Raw genomic sequence first — 16,437 nt, 5'->3', positions numbered from 1 at the left:
TTTTACATTAAAAATATTATTTAAATTAATTAAATCCTTAGAGTTGGGTAGCCACCTTAACTTAATATTTGGTTTAAAATAAATCAAATTTTAGGTGGAGTAGTCTCAATTTGAGTTTGAAAGCTAACTCGAATATAGTGAGATACGAATAGTTCGTTTTTTTTCAATTATTTTTTTATTTTTGTTGACAACCCTTTTTTCAACAAATTTTATTTTTTTATTTCTATTTTATTTTAATGAATTCATCTATTATTTAAATTATTTTTTTAATTTAAATTGAACTAAAGCTAACTTTACAACAACTCAGTTTAACTCAAATACGTGTTATTAATCATATAATTATTAGTCTCCAATTTGACAAAAGCCAAAAATTTTCCCTATTATATAATTGAAATTTCTTTTATTCTAACAAGTATTTCCAAAGAAAGAAAATTGAAAATTTGTCAACAAAATAATGAATAAGATTATCCTCAATATTAAAAAAAAAAAAGCTTAAAAGAAATGAATTTAAAAGAGCTCCCGATCAAACGGTTTACAAGCAGCCGCTTCAACATAACCCCTTGCTTGAGTGCCACGTGTGATATCTGGTCCCACCTCATCACAAAGAGCATGAGCTTCCACTCGCTTTTCCGCTGCAAGAATCCGTACCTCTAGGTATTTTCGTAAATTTAGATAGAACCAACACTAAAAAATTAATAAACCTCGAACCCTTGGCCTATAAATATAGAAGCCACTCTCGCTTTTGAACCCGTCGAAAGAGAGGGGGGGACACTGTGCGAAGAAAGAGGGAAAAGCCTGGAGGTCCTTAGTGTGAGAGAGAGGAGAGAAAAAAAAGATTCAAAAGATTTCAAAATCTTCTAGAAAATTTCTCACATTTTAAAGTTTTTACTTCTTTGTACACTCAGCTGTGCGATCAGAGAGTGTTTTGAATGAGTCGTTTAGGGTACAAATCCGTGGTTTATCACGGCGATATTTGTTTGGGAGAATTGGATACTATTCCGGTGTCGGACAAGATTTTGCAGTTTCCAAACAACGAGATTCGGATTCACCACTTGTCTCCCGGCAGCGAGCGATGCATTCCTCTCTCAATTCTCCATACGATTTCTTCATCCTCGTTGCGTTGTAAGCTCGAATCTTCGTCTCCAGTTGAACAACCTAATTTGATCAATCTTCACGCCGCTTGCTACTACGAATTGAAGGTGTTATTAAGTTATAATTTCCATTTGAACTGTCTGTCGTTTGTTAATGTGAAATGTCAGTGGATTTGATTGTAATTATGACTGAATAATTTGATAGACTGACTCAATTGAATTAAATGGTATTAAATTTGTATTAATTGGTTATACAGACGGCGGTTGTGGTTTTTGGAGATGAGGAGGTTCACCTGGTGGCGATGCCAAGTAAGCAGAAGAAGTATCCGTGCTTTTGGTGCTATGCGGTTCCCTTGGGTCTGTACAATTCCTGTTTAGGAATGTTGAATTTAAGGTGTTTAGCGATTGTATTTGATCTTGATGAAACACTTATTGTTGCCAACACGATGAAGTCGTTTGAGGATAGAATTGAGGCTCTTAGAGCTTGGGTTGCTCGAGAGACTGATTCAATTCGGGCTGCTGGAATGACTACTGAGTTGAAGCGATGCTTGGATGATCGAATGTTGTTGAAGCAGTACACAGAGAATGATTTTGTGATGGATAATGGAAAGATGTTTAAGATTCAACAGGAGGAGGTTCCTTCACTGTCTGATAACCATGAGAGAATTGTTCGACCTGTGATCAGATTGCAGGAAAGGAATCTTGTTCTCACGAGGATCAATCCTGAGGTTTGGTGCAATTCATTGTTTTGAAGCTATTATTATTATTATTATTATTGTTATTATTATTATGATTATTATTATTATTTTGTGCATGAAATTTGTCCACTACTTGTGATTAATTCGGATTGTATGGAGTAATCAATGTAAAATTAGTTTGATATGGTGAATTTGTCAAAATCTTGTGTTTCCATGATTAGAGGGTAGAAATTAAATTGCGCCAGCCTGTGCAATGATGATGACTCATTGTGTGCTTGACTACCTGCAACTTTCATATATATGACACTTTGATTAATTATTGAGTAGCAGAATCAGTGATTGCATTAAAGAAATCATGGATCTATGTAATGTTTGGTCATGGAAGCTAAAATGTATTTTGTAATTCGTTTTTCCTGACATAGGAGTTTTAGAATGTTGCAGTAACTCTATCTGCCAGTTTTATTGTTCTTATTGGGTGATATTGGAGTGATAGCATACATTGTGTCCTGTTATGTGATATTTTTGAGTATCATGAACTTCTGTGGTCTTTTAGGATGATGCTCAGGACTTGCATGGACTTCATCTAGTGTATTCATTCATTAAATATATGATTTACTAGTACTTAATTTTACATGAGTAATATATTGGGCATAGCAAGTGTGACCATCACCTGAACTGAAATGTTAGGTGGTTCTTTTGTTTATGTAGAATCGTGATACTAGTGTGCTTGTGAGGTTACGACCTGCATGGGAAGATTTGAAAAGTTATTTGATTGCGAAAGGACGCAAGAGGTTTGAAGTGTATGTTTGTACCATGGCTGAAAGAGATTATGCCTTAGAAATGTGGAGGCTTTTAGACCCTGAGGCACACTTGATAAGTTCAAAGCAACTCCTGGATCGTGTTGTTTGTGTGAAATCAGGCATGTAACCTATTTTCTAAGAATATTTTTTGCCTTTGTTCATACTGGGATATTGATGTGCTGTTTTACTATAACATGTAATTGGTGGAAGTTGTTCTATCTTTTATGTTATACTAGATTATTTTGTCAAACCACAGTGTTTTTTTTTTTTTTTACTTTTATATATTCATTGTCAGTTAAGTTGTTTCTGATCTTGCAAATTCTTTTCGTAAGTGCACTATTGAACCTGGAATATGAAATATTTACTGCTGGGGCTTGAGTAGCCCACCTCGGTTTTTCTTTCATGTCATTTAAAAAAAAATTCTATTATTTTAACAGGTTCCAAGAAATCTTTGTTAAATGTCTTTCAGCATGGAATGTGCCATCCAAAGATGGCAATGGTGATTGATGATCGTTGTAAGGTTTGGGAAGATAAGGACCAACCTCGAGTTCATGTAGTTCCTGCGTTCAGTCCGTATTATGCTCCTCAAGCTGAGGTTCAAAGTTTCTATCTGTAATGTTAAATTGATATATGTGTTTTTTCCTTTCTTGAGTACGTTATCATATTATTTCTTTGGATTATTGATATAAATGTAATAACGCTAAAGATTCTCTGTTTAATTCTTTTCTGTTTCTCTCTCTCTCTGGTTACCAGACAGCAAGTGCTGTTCCAGTCCTTTGTGTGGCAAGAAATGTTGCTTGTAATGTCAGAGGTTACTTTTTTAAGTAAGATCTGTTTTTTTTGTGTTTTTAAAATCTTATTGATGTTTATGCAGTCTTAATTGTTATTTTATTTTATTTTATTTCTTATGCCATTTTTTTTCCAGGGAGTTTGATGAGAATTTATTACGAAGAATATCTGAAATCTCCTATGAGGATGATATGATAAATTTGCCACCTGCTCCTGATGTGAGCAATTACTTGATCTCAGAGGTACTTGAACTGAAACTATATAATTTCTAATTTGTTGAATAAAAGTACATGTTTTTCTTTGTATGCTAATGTAGATGTTACTGAATTGCAGGATGCCAGTTTTGTACCAAATGGCAATACCAACACCCCAGTCGGTGAAGGAATGAATGGAGTTGAAGTGGAGAGGAGATTGAACCAACTGGTATGTTTAGAGTATTCATATGGTTAAAAATTATTTCCAGAAGACCTGGGTTGATTGGGACTGAGTCTTTACTGGTTAAGGCATAATTGACTTCATCTACAATTATTGATGAACCATAATTTTTTTTGCTAATAACAAGCTTTTCCCATTGTTAGTTCTTACTTCTTTTACATGTATTATATTGGAAATTTTAAGAATTTTCTCCTACATTGATATTATTTCTTGTATTCTAGGATGAGAAGTATGTTGTGGACTCAGCTGTGAACCCTATGAAGAATAATTTTGATTTGAAATCTGAAACTTCTCAGCCACCAGTTGCAATTAATCTGAATGCCACTGGTCCAACATCTTCAGCAACACTCATTCCTTCGCAAAGTATGGACTTAATAAGGAAATTCTTTATTTAAAAAATAAGGGTATGATGCCTTGAATTTTGTTCTCATAATTTGTTTTGAATTTACTATAGAACCTAGTTTGCTTGGGGCTCCTATTAGGCGAGAGAACAGCTCTGTGAGGCCTGGTTTAGATTTAAGGAATCAAAGCTCAAGTCAGCCTCCTCTTCTACCTCGATTACCTGTGCAAACATCATCATCCTTGATGCAAGCACAGGGTGGCTGGATAATGGAAGAAGATGTTAACCGAGTGTATCAAAATAATCAACCAGGTTCAAGTTCAACTGGTGTACTTTCACATGCATCCCAAGGGAAGGGTGAAGAGGTATGATTGAATTTTCTTTGGATGTTCATGAGACATACATTGATAATGTTTATATTTATGTGCAAGGACTAGTGTGAGCATTATTAAATGATTATCTAATTAAGGTTTTGTTATCTATAGGCAACTAATTTGCATAGACAAGACATTCTACCAACAACTCAGCCTTCAGGTTTGTGACTCTATTGACAACTGAATTAGTCTGAATAAAATATATTTATTGGTTGCAAAATCCATTTCTTACCTCATCCTGAAAATATCTAATTGAACTTTCCTTGTTTTGAAACATTTTGCAGGTAAATGAAGTCACTTTTGTCATAAGATGTTATTTGTTAGTGTGTACTTGCTAGGAGAAAAAGAATCATAGCACATACCTAATGTAAAGAACATTAGTGACAACATCTTATTAAATTAATTTGTGATTAAGGTTGGGCTGTTCAGAGCTTAAAGCCTGACCTGGGGATAATCAAATGGCTATTTTAGATTTATTAAATTACACTGTTGGACTTTTATTGCATGCAATGATAAGCTTATCTTAGGTTGTATTGGGTGTAACTTATATGATTATGTAGTCATATAGAAGATTTCGTTGCTGATTGAAGTTCTTGCAGAGGTTGGTGTATCACAAAATCATGCATCCTCTAATGGCAAAGAGGCTCAGATTGATGGTGGAAAAATGAACTTCCTACCATCCCATCTGTCTATTGGTGTGCTGCAAGAAATTGGAAAGAGATGTAGCTCAAAGGTACACAGTGCTTTGCCTTGAAGTTTTGTAGCCATTTTACATGCCTCGTGATCCTTGTAACATAATGTCTGATGGTGCAGGTTGAGTTCAGGTCTGTTGTAAGCACCAGTAAGGATTTGCAATTTTCTGTTGAGGTCAGTGAAAATTTTGATTTTTCTTGGTTATTCATTTATCTTTATTGTATTGTGAAATCATCAGCATTGTGATTTTGAATTGTCTTTATATTTGAATTTCAGATAGAATAGTTTGAATTAGCATTTGTTATTTTATTATTGTGTAATTGCTTAAGGACATGGACAATGTTATTGAAATTTGTGGAATGCTGTTTTCTGTTTTCTTGGTTTTGTTTGTTTTAGTCACTTAGAGGGTTCATTGTCATCGTAAATTTGTTTGTTAGGCAATTGAAAGTTATGGAAATACTTGAAATGTAAGAAGTTAGATTCTTTAAACCCATTTCTCACTCTATATTTTTTAATCTAAAAAAGAGCATATCTTGATTGCTTACTGACTCTTGCAAGGTTTTGTAATTCAGGTTTTGTTCACCGGTGAGAAGATAGGTGTTGGAATGGGTAAGACAAGGAAGGATGCTCAACAGCAAGCTGCTGAGAATGCCTTGCATAGCTTAGCAGGTAAAAACGTTCACTAGTTACTTTTGTCACATACTTTTCATTGTTTAAGATTTTTTTCACTGTTACAGGTCATTTTTATATTGTATTTTCTTTAATGTGACTCAAGGAACTTTGGAGCTTTGACGTGTGTCTAACCAGTTGGATATAAATTGTTGAAGTGGTAGATTAGTAAGAAAATCTTTGTTTGTAGAGGGTGATGGTTAAAACTGCTTTTGTTGGGAGTGATATTCTTTGTTGTCGGATATGTTGTTTCCTTGGATTAAGGGATTATTGTTTATCTTTTGAATGACACTACATTTATCGATTTGTATGATAATGAAGTTAGTGGATATACACTGGAAAACTTGTCATCTCTATATTTTATTTTATTTGAGTTTTTCTCTGGTTCTTTTTTGTTTCTGAGTAAAGCAATAATATATTTGTGTGCATCGTATTTCAGAAAAGTATGTAGCATATGTAACACCTCGCTCTGGAGCTGTGGACAGAGATTTTGATAAGCTTTCTCTGGAAAATGAAAATGGATTTCTTTGGGAGACTGTCAATCCTGAATCAGATGAAGGGCCAAAAGAAGATGAGTTACGCAAAGAAAGCACTCCTGAGGTGGGAATTCCTAGCGATGCTTTCAATAGTTGATTTGATTTCTTTGTTCAAAAACATAGGTGAGGCTTGGATAAAGGGTATGTGGGCAAGAAATTTCCAGATCAGGGGTAGTGTTATCTGGGGAGAAACCACTCCTTTTTTGGATTTTGCATTGCACCAAGGTGTGAGAGCTAGAACACTGAAAGGGGAGTGAGCTGGATTCATATCTGCTACTTCTGCCTTGACCAGGCTGCGGTATTTCTATTTAAGAGGTAAGGGCTTGGTGGTCAGTCTCTAGTTTCTACCCATTATCCAAGTACTCCCATGTATTTTTAGATTTTTTTTTTTTGATATTAATGAGATTAATATTTTCTCTGTAGTATCCTTGTCAGTGTGAATATACATTTAGTTGGGATTTTCTCCTCATTTCTCTATCATTCTAGTAGAAAGTATGATGTTGTTTATTGATAACTCTAATTATGGCATTTGAATCTATCAATGATTTCCTTGAAAGTATTTTTGTATATTTTCAAAATTGACATAAAAGATACATACATACATATATATATATGTGTGTGTAGTCATTCTCTAGTCAGGATCTCTTGATCTAAATTTGATCAGGACCATACATATTCACATACATTGAACTAAAATGATATTTTACAATCTAGATCGAATGGTGTATATGCATGGTCCTGATAAATTTATATCAGGATGACTTGGCTAGAGAATCATTCTATATACATGCTTTTCGTAAACACTATATTCTGTTAAGCCTGACAATTAGGTAAATCTAGAATGACTCGTATATACAAACCTGTGAAATTAAGTCCTAGTTTGTTCAACATTATTTTTCCGTTTTAGATGAGGAGATCACTGAACTATGATGTGGCTTGTGATTTTTCATATAATGTTTGTAGACCAAAATGATTTTTTTTTTTTTTTTTTGTGTTCAAATGCATTTTCAGGCTGCTGATGTTGAACCTGGGAGTACTTCCTCCAGTTTTGTAAATCAGCAAGTGCAAAAACGTGGCAATTTCCCCAGGTAACATAATGTTTGCCTTCTCATGTTCTCTTTAAATCCATTTATAAATAATGGAAATTTTAGGGTTTGCATTTGGTAGATTTTAATGATAGGATTGAGAGGCTTCATTGGTGGGATGGCTTCATGCGTGCCTTTTTTTCTTGCTTCCCTATTCTGGGATTGTTGTAATGCCCTTGAACGCTGGGCTTTTATTTGTTCACTTGATACCTTGAAAAATTATGTTTATAGAAAAATGAGCAAATATAACTTAGAGCTTGGTGATAGTTGATCTTTAGTTTCTTATATGAGTACTTTGTGGATTTTTCCAGATCACCACAGTTTATTCCGAGCAAACGGTCAAAGGAAGAACTTCATGGTTCAGAAAGTTTACCATCCTCTCGACAGCAGAAGAATGGGCATTCTGTTACATGAAAAACACTAAAGTGTAGAATAGACCCAGATCAAAGAGAGAAAAATGGTCCATTTGTACATTCATCTGCCCACTTTCCCCAGCAGAGCCGAAGTTGGCTCCGTTGGAGGTGAATACATCTCTTCTTTAATTTTGTTTTGCTTTGAAGAGATGATCTGTCCCTTTTCATTACACACTTTTTCCGCCTGTAGTGAATGTCAAGGGCAGAGCTTACCCCCGGACCAAATAGAGTCTCATCTTGGTTTTGTAGATATATGAAATTATTATTCATGTTTCTTCACTCACCTTTTTAATAATTTGCACCAGTTCTGAATCTTAAATCACAATTATATTATGCAGTTTTTGCTTTTGAGTAGAAAATAAATACTGGAGAATGACTAGTCAAATTGAATAGTGACTTTATTTGGTGGTGGACTTGCCTGATACCACAATACATTGATCTTAGTATGACTGGTATTTTAACTTGGGATGGCTGCAGAGGTGCCGGTGGCGGCTCTTGGTGGCCAAGTTTGAACGGATTTGAATCAGAGGTGTAGATTTGAGCAGGAGACACGAAACAAAAGGGAGAGAAGAAAACCTAATTGCCAAAACGAAAGAGAACGAAAGAGAAAGAGAGTGAGAAAACGGAAGTGTTTTGAAGGTGAGAGAGAAAGCGTAAAGATTTTGTTAGAATAAATAATGCATTCTAGTACACATATTTGAGCTTTTTTATACAAGAATAGACAAATCACTGGTGGCCCTTCATGTTTTGTTTCTGATTCAGTTGAGCTCCTCTATGTCCGGCATTGCCTTTCGATCCTTATACTCCAATAAAGTTTTACAACACCTATATAAGATCCGCGGAGGTTTCAAACTTTGCGGCCACTCGAAGCTTTGCTTCATTTTGATTTGGGACTGGAGAAATTATACATGTGGATACGGCTGCTATTCTTTATATATCAAGTACCTGATAACTCTGGTATACATTCACTAATAAAATAAATGCTGGGCATCACAAATAATACCATACAACTGTCATAGGGTCAAGGAATGAAGTTGATACGTATGTACATACAAGAAGCCTTTCACGCTTTACTGTTCATGGCAGGTTACTACAAAAATTCGGAGATGAGTTGCACAGTTACAGTTAATAACTAATGGAGCATCTTTCTTCCCTGTTCTACTATACATATGTTACAGCAACCCCAAATTAGTTAGAGGCATCTGTAGCGTTCTACGACCCCATTGGATGTCATTTTGCACTACATTACTTCCGAATCTTTCTTCCCTGGTATCCTGTTCTTCTTTGGCTAGAGAAAGGTCATCAAGATGTTTAACGTCAGTTTGCAATGGTGTTTTGTTAGGCTCCTCTTCTTCTTTGTCTAAACGAGGAACATCAAGTTTTCTGGTTACCTCGAAAATTTTCACCTTTTGCGGATCACTCTCAGGTTCTTGCTTCTCTTCTAACTGGATATTAGCTAATCTCAGTAAATTAAATAGAATAGGAAAAACGTACACACGTCACATTGTATCTACAGTTAAATGACATTTTATTTTCAATGAGGGGACCTTTGCGTTATTATAAAGATTACAGTATAAATCACACTGTTTAGATGATCATTCTGTTTCATGTTCATAAATTCTGGCAACATGTTTTGTGATGAATATTTGAACTTTTGGTATGTGTAATTGAGTGAACAAGTAAACAATTGAGCTTCTTTGATTACTGCTGGTAGAATTTAGTACATAGAAAATGCATCTATCACTGCTATCTTGTTTCGAACAATGATATTAAGATTCAGCCTTTCAACATTGACAAAATGAAAGAGCCTTTTTTCCAAAGATGTGGGTAAAGGAAACTGGAACATTATTGCTTGCAGCTGGTGAATGCAGTAGAAGAAATGAAGACGGATAAAAGATAATCGAACGACAGAACATCACACTCATCAAGCAGTTACCTCAGGTAAACTATGGTTCTGAGCTTCATTCATTACAAGCGAAGCATCAGCTGACTGATTTTCATTTTGAATGTCTGTTTCAGTTGACACTGCTTCTAATGGAGTCAAGCCAGATACTAAGACTGGTTCTCCTTCATGGGAGATTAGATTTCCTTCATCATCTGAACTCTTGTTGACTGTTGCGGCTCTGCGATTGTCCGGTGTTGTCGACCGATCCATATCAGTATTAGCTGCATCTAATGTGTCGCCTAAGCCGAAGACCAGTTCCTTTTTTGGCTGAATAAATTCATCTGCCAATATAACTTCTGATTCTACATCAAGTTTTCCATTTTGATTAGCCGCTGGTTCTTCCTCAATTATTTTCTGATATTCAGCGTTGTCCCAGTCTTCCAGAATGGTGATTGTATTCTTAGTCTCCCAAGTCTGAATCGTCCGATCAGCGCCTGGTTGCCACAGAATGTCGCCGGTGGCTTCTTTCAACATGAACTTGAACTGGATTGTTTTCCCCACAGGTAAATCCTGAAACACAATATCGAACATAGCATATCAAATCCAAATTTATCTTTCAGAAAATAGAAGTGTGCACATATATCTTACTTACCAGCTCCACACTCCAAACATGTTCTTCTGACCAATCCAGAGGAATTGCACTTTCGGGGTCCCATAAGCCAAATATAGGATCATCTCCCACAACAAAAAACCGCTCGCCGAATCGACATTCTTTCTGTATCTGGAATTTGACATGAACAGTATTGGATTCATCTGCACAACAGAATCATTGACTTCATCAGGCTAAGATATCACAACGATCTCAAGCTTTGCAAGATCAGCTGTAACTTACATATATGTTCCTCCTGAGCCACATTCTCCATTTCTCCCTGCATCAGTAAAAGTGTTTAGCCTGTTCATAAAACCACCGTAAACAACAATATGAAGAAACCCAAAAGGGAAGGGGAAAAGACCTGCGAATCAGCCTGGATATAAGAGATGGCCTGCACAGTCTTGTTTCTGAGAGATAAGAGTTCCGAGAAGCGGCCATTAACATGATTTTTGGAAGGTAAAAACGTAAGCTGGGGTCTATTATTAACATACAATTCTTTCGAAGAAAAGAAATATCTGTGTCTCTGCTTGTCAAAGGTTAACTTGGAGCCTGCAGAACTCGTTAAGGTTTCCATCTCACTCAGTGCGTTACCCACTTCAAGTTACAACCCGGTAAGCTGAAACATCTGTCTTTTCTTTCTAGTGGCTATGCTAAAACACAGTGTGGTATATAATGGCATTGGACCAGATGGTGATAAATGAACGGATCAGATTCCACGTGGGGTTGGTTGAATCTGGCTTCCATTCAACTCAAACGTGAGAATCTCAAGCAAATTAAACAGTTTGCATTTCGAGAGACTTCATTAAAACGTCACCGTCGGTGGTCACTCTTTCTCAATCCCCACCATTCCCTTCAACGGTAGACATTGCCACCTGTCCCACCTCATTTTCCAAGTATTATTATTATTATTTATTTATTCTTTATTTTCTTCCGGCCCAGAAAAATTTTCACTCAAAATATCAAAACTTTTTTTGTTTCCTGTTGGATTTTTCAGTTGGTTTTTTAGGGTTCAGGTTGATGTTCTTATCTTCAGCTTTTTGAAGATTGCAAAGTCATTGCTTTAGTGGCACTCCAGTAATGGCGTAGGGGCAGATTTTCAGCTCCATGTCTGCTGTGTTCACATGCATTTTTTCCCGTGAAAGCAGATAAGCAGTGGCAATTAGTCTTTCTTTTCTGTGAGATGGGCTGAAAAGAGTGTTGCAGGCCAGCTTAGCCTGGGCCCTACCGCAGTGTTTGGGCTCGGACCTTAAAGCCCGGGCTTTTTCATCTCAAGTTTAGACGTGCCCCATCCCTGCAAGGGGGAGAATTATGCGGGTTTAATATGGCAAAGAGTTTATTCCCACCTAAGTTTTGCTGTATTTTCAAAGTCTTATTTATAGGGTTTTAAAAACTCAAATATTTATCTATGAACTATTAACCTTAACCAAAACAGAGGGTAAAATCGTTATTTTGATCACTAAACTCTAAAATCTAAAAATTTATATCATTTTCTCCCATCAGTTTGAAAAACAAACAATTTCTCTCTACCCAAAAGTTTAAAAAATTTATTTTTTTGCCAAAAGCTTTTTCTTCATTCTTTAACGACAAGAATCAATTGTTGTCATTGGCCGACCATCCTAACATCTTCTTCTCTAATCATCAACCTTCCTATCAAAGTAGGTTCATTGAACAAAGGCAGGTCATTTTCGTCCGACTAAGAGACTAAAAGTCTCTCTTTAGCCAAACAAAGACGATTTGTCTTTATCTGACCAACGGATTGACATTAGAAGAATTGTCTGATGTGGATCCGTTAGCTAGATGAAGACGATTCTTCGGCTAAAGAGATGAAAAGATTTTTCATCTCTTTGTCGGACGAAGATGGTTTATCTTAATCCAACGAATCTATTGCGATGGAAAGGCCAACAGTTGGAGAAGATGTTGTGGTGGTCGACCAATAGTGGTAGTGGATTCTTGTCACCGGACAATAAAGAAAAAACTTTTGGGGGGAAAATGAATTTTTCAAATTTTTGAGCAGGAGAAAATGTTTGTTTTCAAAAATATAGGTGAAAATAATATAAACTCTTAAAGTTTTATGGTTTAGTGGTAAAATGATGATTTTACTCTCTATAACTAACGGTTTTGGTTAAGGCTAACACCCATGAGTAGGTGTTTTGGGTTTTGAAATATTATGAATAAGAATTTGGAAACACATCAAAACTTGGATGGGAATAGGTCTTTTGGCAATTAATATTAGATTTAAAGGGCTTGACCCACAGGGATCAGGGGGTTGGCCTGTATTATTGATCTGCTGATTGAATATTTTATTTTCATGTATATTGGTGGAACCTATAATGCAACAAGTGTTTAGAAATCTAGACAAAACCAGTTGGTCTTATCTGAAATTGGTGACAAATCTTATTTTGTTTAATTTTTTTTTTAACTATTTGATTGGTTTGAATTGGGCTTAAATCATATGAATTGTGTTGGGTGACGGTTTGACCATTTTTAGATGACTCCGACCATTAAGTTAACGTCAAAATGATTAAAATCTATTTTAAATTTTAAATTGTATTATATTGATATTATTAGTCCATCCTAGAGGTGTTCATGAACTGGATTGACCCTTGAAATTTTAAAAGTCTAAAACCCAACCCATTTAAACAATTTTAAAAATAAAAAAATTTAAACATAAATTATTTTTTAATTATTAAAATTGAAAACAATATTCAAACATTTTATTTATAATCTCTTACTTGTGGTAAAGGAATATTGTGATTATATGATAAAAATATTATAGTATAATATAAATAAATAAATTTACATACTATATAATTATAAATATAAATAAAATGTATATACCATACCAATTATTTACATAAATAATATTGAAATATATGAAATTCATTTGACTCTAGATCTATTTGTAAAAAAATTTATATAGAGAATTATTGTTTATGAATTTAAATAGTTTTTGAAAGAAAATTGATGAGATAAAATAAAATTGAAATATAATAAAAAAATTGAGATTGAAAGATCAAAAAATTTGTAAATAAAATTGAAAAATAAAAAAGATTATATATAAGAAAAAAATTACAAAATTAAAAAAAAAAAAGAAGCTAGTAGCCATTCTGGTTTCTGCTTGTGCCAGAAGTGAGTAGAAGTCAACTATCATATATATTTTTTAATTTTTTAATTTTTTAACAGTAATGGATTAGGGCAGCCCATGGACCTAATACATAAGCTTATAATCCAATCCGAAAAGCTTATAGATTGGGCTTGACATATTATAATACTAGATTAGATCTAAATTTTGAGCTTTAATTAAGCTTCTATTTGATTCAGCTTAATTGACATGTCTAATCTATCTTATTGGGATTGACTCTAATCTTTAATCTAGTTAAGACTTGGCCTCGATAAAAATGAATTTAATCTGTGTTAGCAGAAATCAAATCTGTGGTTCCATTTCAATAATATAGTTTTATAGGAGTTTGAGTCGCTCATAAGTTCATCTGGACGTGGGCTCCTCTAGGGCTGGACTCGAACTGAGTCAGTTGGAGTTTGAGTTCGGTTTGGCTCGGTTCAAACTCGAAACGAGTCGGGTTCTGTTCAGTTCGATCGAGTTCAAATCGAGTCTGAGCTGGTTCAGATTGACTTGGTATATTTTTTTTAAAATTTTTTATACAAAACGATGTCGTTTTGATCCATATATATATATATAAAATAGTATCTTTTTAATATGAAAAACTAATCGAATTGAGCCATAAATGAGCCGAGCCGACCATAAAAAACCTGAGCTGAGCCTGAGCTGGCTGCGAGCCGAGCTCGGCTCGGCTCGAATCCAGCCCGCCTCTAGGTCTCCTCCACCACTAGGTCTCAAAACACTGCATGCAACTTTCAAGAGAATCATTGACTGAAATCTTTGACTGGGCAGTGTCAGTTCTTTTTTCATTTGATAAATTAAATAATCCAAGCACGATTGACTCTTATGAGGACGGCTTTGAATTCTCTTCTGAGATGGGCAGAAATCTTCCACGCCTTGGTCATTGCTTTCACATTTGGGAGAGAAATATGGTTCCACTGCTTTCCATGAAATCCTTGTATTTCTGCTGAATATATGTAAAATCATGCACAGAACTAAAAAAATTACAAATTGTTCATATTCTTTGATAAACTTGCTGACTGATTAGCCATAGATAAATATAATTAAATGCCTTTTAGTTGTTTTGAGTGAATTCTTACAATTTCAATATATTGAGGTGCATCCATTATGATTTTAAAAATTGAATTAAATTAATCCGTCTAACCGGATAGATCTTCACGCGTTAACAAAAATGATTCTAGTTTAGTTGAAAACTATTTTTTTAGTTAGATGAATTAGATCGGATTGAATTAAATAAATATCAATTTCAAATATATATATCATTAAAATAAGTTTATTTTGATGATAAAATAATTTAAATTATATAAAATTGTTGAAAATATTATTTTTAAAAAATTAACGGGTTCAATCATTAATCAAATAATTTGATTATAATTTAGATCGGATCACCCCCTCCACTTGAATCGATTTCTCATTTGGTTGCAAAAATATTGATAATAATTATAACATATTGATCCAATACATCGGTTTATGTCAATTATTCAGAGTGTAGAGACTCCAAGGATATTGAACCAGTCTTTTGTCTTATGATCCCCCTCCCTGTGCTTGCTGCATCAAATCATTTCGACTGGAAATGACACAGACTTGCCTTGCTTGCCGTTAAAACACAAATAGTCCAGTACCCACTTGCTTTCTTTAGCTCATGAAATGATTCTCTCCATTTCTGCGACTGGAAAGGTGTCACTTGTGGTCATCTCTCCATGAGAGACTTGATTGAAAAATCCCACTTGGCTCATTAAAGCCAAAGCATGCGCAAAGCTTGATATATAGAGTGGATTTGTCTGAAAATGAATTTTTCTGGGTCCATTCCATCATCATTAGGCAACATAACTGGGCTGTATACATCACACCTTGAGAGGAACCACTTAATGGGTACTGTTCCTCCCACTCTTGGAAACCTCCATTATTTTTGCAAGAACCTCTGAATAATCTTGAAAAGGATCCATACCCAAAGAAGTTATGGGACTTTCTTTCTTCCCTGACCATTTCCTTATATTCCAGGGAGCCTTGGCAGCTGTGTAACTTTGGAACACCTTCAGATGGAAGGAAATTCCTTTACAATAACTCATCAGTTTTAAGTATAATTCTATATATATATATATATTTAAGTTTAAATCAAAGTAAAATTAATATATGACTAAATGATGATAAATTATCTATATATTTAATTAAAACTCAAAATCAGATTTATATAACATTGTTTATATATATATATATATATATATATATATATATATATATATATATATATATATATATATATATTTTATAGGAACCATTCCCACTTCTTTTAGCTCCTTGAGAGAAGTCAGAGATTTGTGTGAGCGAGATACCAGCAAAGGGAATTTTATTCGTTGTTTGTCCATGGTTTTATCCCGTAATGAAATTTTCATATTTGCCCTGAAATATTCTGTTTGCTTTCCCTTAGGTTTCGTATCATCAACAAAGTTATAAAATTGATATTATACGACAAATAGATAAGCTCAAGATCTATGCTCTGAAACTTGATAAACAACACAAATAAACAATAAAATAAAAGAATAAGACATTATCAGCAGACAAGGTCCATCCCTTTGACAATGATGTTCTTCTGACCACTCTAGCCACTGGAGCTTATGATAATTATAAGAAAGACAACTATTTTGGGATATAAAGAATGTTGATCTGAATCTCTCTCTACCTCTTGTATACATTGTACCCTTTATATATATACAACAAGAAACTATACATAGAAAGTAAAACAGAAAAATTAGGAAAGTTACATGATTGTGGGGATTATTGATATGCTATAATTTGTGCAAAAATCAGGGCTGTATTATAGCCTAAATAAGCTGTAAT

The 16,437-nt window shown here is 34.5% G+C and overlaps 2 protein-coding genes and 1 long non-coding RNA gene across 7 annotated transcripts; 2 read left to right on the top strand and 1 right to left on the bottom strand.

Moving 5' to 3' along the window:
• The first annotated feature begins 735 nt into the window (after nt 1-735).
• Nucleotides 736-8,810, top strand: LOC123217667 (RNA polymerase II C-terminal domain phosphatase-like 2). Of its 3 annotated transcripts, XR_006502515.1 has the most exons (18): nt 736-1,199; nt 1,349-1,819; nt 2,498-2,708; nt 3,027-3,184; nt 3,343-3,413; nt 3,515-3,620; nt 3,712-3,801; nt 4,035-4,176; nt 4,268-4,518; nt 4,639-4,687; nt 5,127-5,260; nt 5,341-5,394; nt 5,793-5,889; nt 6,329-6,489; nt 7,437-7,513; nt 7,822-8,031; nt 8,401-8,562; nt 8,686-8,810. XR_006502515.1 is itself a non-coding variant. In XM_044638767.1 (16 exons), exons 1-16 carry the CDS (start codon nt 930-932, stop codon nt 7,922-7,924), a joined length of 2,445 nt encoding a protein of 814 aa, XP_044494702.1. In that variant the 5' UTR covers nt 736-929; the 3' UTR covers nt 7,925-8,260. The 3 variants fall into 3 exon arrangements, 1 of the variants encoding a protein (XP_044494702.1); XR_006502516.1 differs by lacking the exons at nt 8,401-8,562; nt 8,686-8,810 and adding an exon at nt 8,262-8,394; XM_044638767.1 differs by lacking the exons at nt 8,401-8,562; nt 8,686-8,810 and having other exon boundaries at nt 7,822-8,260.
• Nucleotides 8,811-9,595: 785 nt separating this feature from the next.
• LOC123217680 lies at nt 9,596-11,034 on the bottom strand. Its single transcript, XM_044638783.1, has 4 exons — nt 10,822-11,034; nt 10,701-10,737; nt 10,461-10,621; nt 9,596-10,378 (listed from the first exon to the last, which is right to left on the bottom strand). The coding sequence occupies exons 1-4, from the start codon at nt 11,032-11,034 to the stop codon at nt 9,848-9,850; spliced, it is 942 nt and encodes a 313-aa protein (XP_044494718.1). The 3' UTR covers nt 9,596-9,847.
• On the top strand, nt 10,230-12,841 carry LOC123217689. Of its 3 annotated transcripts, none has more exons than XR_006502523.1 (4): nt 10,230-10,371; nt 10,500-10,916; nt 11,103-11,353; nt 11,455-12,841. It is a non-coding gene; the product is annotated as an uncharacterized LOC123217689 (long non-coding RNA). The 3 variants fall into 3 exon arrangements; XR_006502522.1 differs by having other exon boundaries at nt 10,500-11,071; nt 11,148-11,318; XR_006502520.1 differs by having other exon boundaries at nt 10,500-11,071; nt 11,148-11,353.
• Nucleotides 12,842-16,437: the final 3,596 nt, after the last annotated feature.

This window comes from Mangifera indica, chromosome 1, assembly GCF_011075055.1.
Source record: "Mangifera indica cultivar Alphonso chromosome 1, CATAS_Mindica_2.1, whole genome shotgun sequence".
Classification (NCBI taxonomy): Eukaryota; Viridiplantae; Streptophyta; class Magnoliopsida; order Sapindales; family Anacardiaceae; genus Mangifera; species Mangifera indica.
Note: the sequence above shows the minus strand (reverse complement) of the source record. Positions and strands in the feature narration are given on the sequence as shown.

What these genes read in the sequence shown, in the direction of transcription:
- LOC123217680 (XM_044638783.1), bottom strand. Translation starts at nt 11,034, where the DNA reads ATGGAAACCTTAACGAGTTCTGCAGGCTCCAAGTTAACCTTTGACAAG. An exon ending in GGCTCAGGAGGAACATATAT is followed by an intron (nt 10,622 to 10,700) that starts GTAAGTTACAGC and finishes TCTGTTGTGCAG; the next exon opens with ATGAATCCAATACTGTTCAT. An exon ending in ATGTTTGGAGTGTGGAGCTG is followed by an intron (nt 10,379 to 10,460) that starts GTAAGTAAGATA and finishes ATTGTGTTTCAG; the next exon opens with GATTTACCTGTGGGGAAAAC.
- LOC123217667 (XM_044638767.1), top strand. Translation starts at nt 930, where the DNA reads ATGAGTCGTTTAGGGTACAAATCCGTGGTTTATCACGGCGATATTTGT. An exon ending in CCCAAGGGAAGGGTGAAGAG is followed by an intron (nt 4,519 to 4,638) that starts GTATGATTGAAT and finishes TGTTATCTATAG; the next exon opens with GCAACTAATTTGCATAGACA. An exon ending in GAAAGAGATGTAGCTCAAAG is followed by an intron (nt 5,261 to 5,340) that starts GTACACAGTGCT and finishes CTGATGGTGCAG; the next exon opens with GTTGAGTTCAGGTCTGTTGT.